The sequence below is a fragment of the Salvia splendens genome, chromosome 6, assembly GCF_004379255.2.
Source record: "Salvia splendens isolate huo1 chromosome 6, SspV2, whole genome shotgun sequence".
Taxonomy (NCBI): domain Eukaryota; kingdom Viridiplantae; phylum Streptophyta; class Magnoliopsida; order Lamiales; family Lamiaceae; genus Salvia; species Salvia splendens.
In genome coordinates, this window is record NC_056037.1 from 13,291,867 (window position 1) to 13,297,866 (window position 6,000).

The 6,000-nt window shown below is 30.1% G+C and overlaps 1 protein-coding gene across 1 annotated transcript; it reads left to right on the forward strand.

Moving 5' to 3' along the window:
- The first annotated feature begins 1,973 nt into the window (after window positions 1-1,973).
- Window positions 1,974-5,536, forward strand: LOC121808820 (putative transcription factor bHLH041). The gene is made up of 8 exons (XM_042209393.1): window positions 1,974-2,092; window positions 2,189-2,301; window positions 2,364-2,479; window positions 2,609-2,623; window positions 4,339-4,401; window positions 4,477-4,842; window positions 4,925-5,302; window positions 5,474-5,536. The coding sequence occupies exons 1-8, from the start codon at window positions 1,974-1,976 to the stop codon at window positions 5,534-5,536; spliced, it is 1,233 nt and encodes a 410-aa protein (XP_042065327.1).
- The last annotated feature ends 464 nt before the right edge of the window (window positions 5,537-6,000 follow it).

A 6,000-nucleotide genomic window follows, 5' to 3' on the forward strand; every position in this document is an offset into this window, starting at 1 on the left:
GTGCTAAAGAGTTTAATTTGCCTTCTATTTGGGTTAAAATTAAAATTTTATTCATCAACAACCTCTAAAGTAGGAGCAAGTATGGCACGATCATGCAAACAATTACTCAACTCTTCATGATTCATATAGGACGGATATATCGTTGAAACAATTGTTATAAGAGGAACCCCAGAATTAGACAAAACAATTGTAATAATTTCTTCTCTGAATTAATCTATAAACTAAATGGCAACACAAATATATAATTTAATTTTCATGCTATATTTATTTAATTAAAATATTTAATATTTCATCCTCATAAAAATAAAGACATTTTTATATTCGATTCAATTGAATGACCGAAAGTTTTAATTATTCTTGAGTTTAACTGAATATTAAAATAATACTACTATTTTTATACGAAGTTGTGGTATGTCATTGAAGTGTGATTGCTCTATATGTATTATATATTTTAAAGTGTTTTAGTTAATATTTATTTTAAAATTTATAGTTAATTAATTAAAATATTTTTTTGAATTATCTAATATGAGTATACTGTTATTGTACGTTTCTTATTCCAATTTCTACTCTTTGATCTTTACTCACACATATTTTTTTTATTTGTATATTTATTCTAATTAACTTATATTCTTTGTTCCTTAGTTACACATATTCTTTTTGTAATTAATTTTATTATTTTTACTCCACTTGGATCATAAATTAAAACTGTATATAAATAATACATTCATTAAGGAGTAGTACATTTTTTTTATATCTTCACATTGCTTTGAGTTCTTCTTTTCTATATTTTTATTATATTTTGTATTCATTATTTGAAACTTTTATGTCCCGTGCATAGCACGGAGGTTAATACTAGTTTATATAAAAGTAGGACTCACATCTCATTAACTTTTTCAACTCACTTTTCATTACATTTTAAAAATCCGTACCAGGTTAAAGTGTGACAAAATTTAAGGTATGGAGGAAGTATAATTGCAAAATAAAGTTTTTTTACTAGATAGAAATTACAAAAGATAACTAATATTGGAGCAGTTTAGTATGAAAGATAAATAAATAAATAAATAAAATATTGTACGAAGCTTATTTTTGGTCATATAAGTCTAAGCTAAATGAGTTATATAACCTGATAACTTGTTACTTTATATTAATTATTTATAATTAAATTAATTGCTGATAAGATAGTTGATTTTCAAAGAAAACATTGATTTGTAATTATGTTGAACTATGGAAAGAAGTATTTAAATGGTTAACATTTTACAAAATGGAAGACGAGCATGTCATCTAAATCTATGTGATCCATTATTTTGGTACACCATCAAGTTAATACTTAATCACTAAATCACAACACAAACAAATATCTGGGAATGAATCCTCTGCTGTCTTAAAAAACACAGCAACACAAATATCTGGGAATGAATCCTCTGCTGTCTTAAAAAATACAGCAAAAGGTGTGGTGGTTAAAACGCAGACCAATTCCCTTGAAACGCAGCAATTATAATAGACCCTCATTTCTTTATTCAGTTTACTATGGGCCCACATACAATGGAAAATATTATTTAAATTTTGTGTAGTTTCTTTTATTTACAATGGAAATATATGTGCACACACTCTATTCCCTTTTTCCCTTTTAACCACACAGGAGCATTGATAGATCCACGTATTTAATGACATATATATAATATAGTACTATCACGGACACCCATCTTTCAAAATATTGAACTTTTGACCATCCATAATTCCATATACATACTTAAAATATTGGACTTTTGACCATCCATAATTCCATATACATACTTTTCCCACTTTTCAGTTGCATTCATTGGCCAACACTGGCTAAACTCAATTTGTTTACACCCTACTTAATTGTACAAGTACTTTTCAAATCTTGCAGAGCTATATATACGCATAAAATGACGCGATTTGAATACAAAACTCTTCATAGAGTTTGTGAATTAAGAATGCTTAATTCATTAATGGAATCCATCTTTCTCCTTGGTGAAGATCAGCGCGCCGCCTTTCTCCGCCATACAATGCAGTCCTTTCCATCTACTACTTACATTTGCCTCTGGTCTTATTCATCCCTCCCTTCCAGGTCGCATATATCTTCATCTTCATCTTCATCCTCATCCTTTTTATATAACTCTTGATTTTATATATGATTGACAAAATTATATGTACATGCATGAAGTTGTTTGCTATTTCTGGATGGATTTTATGATGAAGAGAAAATTGGGAACCTTGCTGCTACAAGGCTTTTCAATGCATATTGCGGATCAATTAAGTACGTCGATAATTTGCAAATAATTTATTAAAGTTAGACCTTTGCTTGATTATTGTTTTGAATACATATTAATTAATCAGGTGGTTGCCCGGATTAGCTTCCATGAACAACGTCCCGTACATGGAGGTGGACGTTGATTACCTTCTAACGACGATGCTAATTACAAGTGAAAACGCAGCGCAGATGCAATTCTACCAGGTATAATATTATATACACTACATTACTTATTGTACGTGCTTTAAATAATATTAATTCCTACTAGGATTTTTATCTATTTTTTGGTACTGCTTATAATCGTGTGTTTTATTTGTGTTGTTGATCAAATAGGTGGCTGGGATTAAGGTTTGCTTTCAGGCTTTACCAATGCAATTACATTTGGAATTGTATACTTATTTGACTCGTTTTTCTTCAAATCATACTCCATCCGTCCACAAAAAATAGACCACATTTGCCATTTTTAGTTGTTCACGAAAAATAGACCAAGTTTAAAAAAGGACCCCACATTTGCTATATAACACAATTAAACACTACTAATAATATGGACCCCACATTCCACTAACACAACTTCTCTCTTATTTTACCAATTCCACATTAAAATCCGTATAATTCACAATGTGGTCTATTTTTCGTAAACGGAGAAAGTATTTATTAGTGACAATCACTTAACCTAATTTAACCAATCACTTTTTTATTATTTAGTTAATTTTTATTTTTTTCTACATCATTAATATTCATTCAATCCGTACATACATTTATTTGATAGTTTATCATTAACTCCCAATCATTTCATTATATTCCATATTTTCTAAAATATTATTTATATTAATTAAAACATGATATTATTACAAAATTATTTATAAAAAACACAAAAACAGCAAACTAAATAAAAAGAACTATAAATTACGACGATTGAAATACAAATACAATTACATATGCCGAAAATTAGATATTCAGTTGCGATTGCCAAATTAGTGCTCAAAACATATGGTTTGTGAGCTATTAAGAAGCTGGACTTTATTTTTCATATAAGAAGTTAGAGTTGCAATTCTGTTAGTAGAATATACCAAATCATCATTCTCTCTCCATTTTCACTTTGGCAATTATTTTGTCCACGCCGATCTTGTATAAATTCTGTTATATCACAATAGTTCACATAAGGGTTTTTTTTTTCATTTTCCACTATCATATTGTGCAAGATTATGCAAGCAATTATTATTTTTGCTCATAATATTATTATCCCAAATAAGACATGGACATTTGATAAAAGCAAAACGAGCTTACAACTTATGATGTTGAGTAAACAACTTATGCTAAAGAAATAAGAGATTGTAGAATAGAGGAAGTAAATATATATATATATATATATATATATATATATATATATATATATATATATAGGATTGTGATCAAGATAGAACCATTCTTAAACGTAGAACCATTCTTAAACGTAGAACAAATGTCAAACGGAGGTCGTTAGATCTTTTAATCCAATGGTGTTGATTTGCACAACAACTTCCCATTACAACCAAAACTATTATTAATGGGTGAATGCAGATAAGTGAAAAAATAAAGCATGCATGGACTCTTCTTCGTTTCATTCATTCTTCCATCAACATGTGAGTTTTTTCACATTTTGAGTCCGGAATGTCGTGAAAACATAGTCTAATATGTATGATTTTTAATCTTGACCGTCATTTTTTCCTCATCCAATGAATAAAATATGTAGAGTTCTAGGTTCTACACTTAAGAATGGTATATATATATATATATATATGGAGAAAAAAAGAGATTTTTTGTGTGTAATACTATATGAAATTTGGTTTCTATTTAATGAGGATGAAAAATTATGAAAAATCATCACATCTTTTCATTTTGATTTGCCCAAAAAAATTAGTCTCATCATAAAATAATACTAACATTTTTCTCAAATGATTATCCTTATATTCCTACTTTTTTTCAATTTATACTTAAATTTATCTATTTTTTCTTTTTCTTTTTCAATTGAAATTGAGGATAGAGAGTCTCCAATAAACATGGTTCATGTTGAATTATTACAGACCGTCGTGTTTATGGGCTGCGCCGCCGGAGAGATTGAGCTAGGCTTCTCAACTAAGCCTCCGGTAATGTGATGTACTCTACTACTTTTTATTAGTTTTTGCTCTCTCTCATTAGTCAATTATGATCCCATTTTTAAGGTAAATCTGCAATCAGAGATTCAAAGCCGGTTTTATCTTCATTTCCTGGAACAAATACCTTCTTCTTCTTCTTCATCATCAGTAGACATTCCATTTATTAGCAGTACTCATCACTCCTTAATTCAAACAGAAGAGCAACAAGTGACTCCTCCTCCCTCCGCCTTTACAAGATATCAACCCGGCCTTATAGTTGCTTCAACTCATCGCAACTCCAACAGCCTATTCACCAGATCTCTTTCCTTCTTCACAAACTTAAATACGAGGAACAGCCTTCAGATGCACCATGCAATCACAGAAAGAAGGCGACGACAGAAGCTAAACCATAGCTTCCAAATTCTAAGAGATTTAGTCCCTCAAGTTTCTAAGGTATATTTATATATAATCCATATCCAAACTTTGACCTAATTTTTATCTTCTTCATTTTTAAATTGTTTTTGTCCAAATATAGAAGGACAATGCGTCACTTCTTAGCGAAACAACTGAGTATTTAAGGTCGTTGAGATCTCAATTGGGAGAGCTCGAAGCCAGAAATGATTTATTGGAAATGCAACTCTCCACAGCTCCAAGGGAAGAATTAGGGTCAAGTAGTCAAAGGGTGAGTGTGGAGATCAAGAGGATGGCTCCATCATCAACATCACAACCGCGATTCTTGGATTTGAGAATTAGTTTGAGATCAAGGGAATGCAGCTTGTCGGATTTGGTTGCTAGGGTTTTGGGATTATTGAAACAGCAGGAAAGAAATGTGAGCTTGTTATCTCTACAATCCAATACCAGGTTTGTTGAATCACTTCCAGTTCATGGCCTAGTCCTTAGATGCAAGGTTGAGGTAATGTATTTCCCATTAATTCTATAATTCTTTAATAGGATGATAGGTCAATTAAATCACAAAGTTTAGTCAAATTCTGGTTTGGTTATTTCTGATATCAACATTAACATATATATGGCCAGTCTACATAACTAATTTATCACTTGTGATTTCAATTTGGATTATGTGTAGGGCGAAGAATTTGACGAGTCTGGTTTCCAAGAAGCAGTGAGAAGAGTTGTTGATGACATGTGATTAAATACTAACTTTTTATAGTAATAACTAATAACTAAATATCAATTTTGTATGTTAAAAATATCAACACAAAAACATAAATTTATCAATCTTCTTGTGTTGATAAACATATGTCTTTGTATTGATATTTAAATTTACATGTTGTATTGATATAATTATATCTTTGTGTTGATAATTTTAATACACAGAGTTAAAAATTATTAGTTATTACTGTAAATTAGTTAGCACACTAACACAACCCCACACAGTGTGATCAAATACTAACCCCATTCACACATCTGCATTTCCAACCACATTGGTGCAATCATGGATTTTTAGGGCCTCAAAGCCTAATTTTCCCTCATGATCCACTATAGTTAGTTGTCCCTTATTAATTAAAGTAAAAAAAGATATTCTTTTTATTCTCTCATTGTTTAATAGTTTCGTTTTAGACTGCAAATCATTTCCACCCAATAAATCTTCCC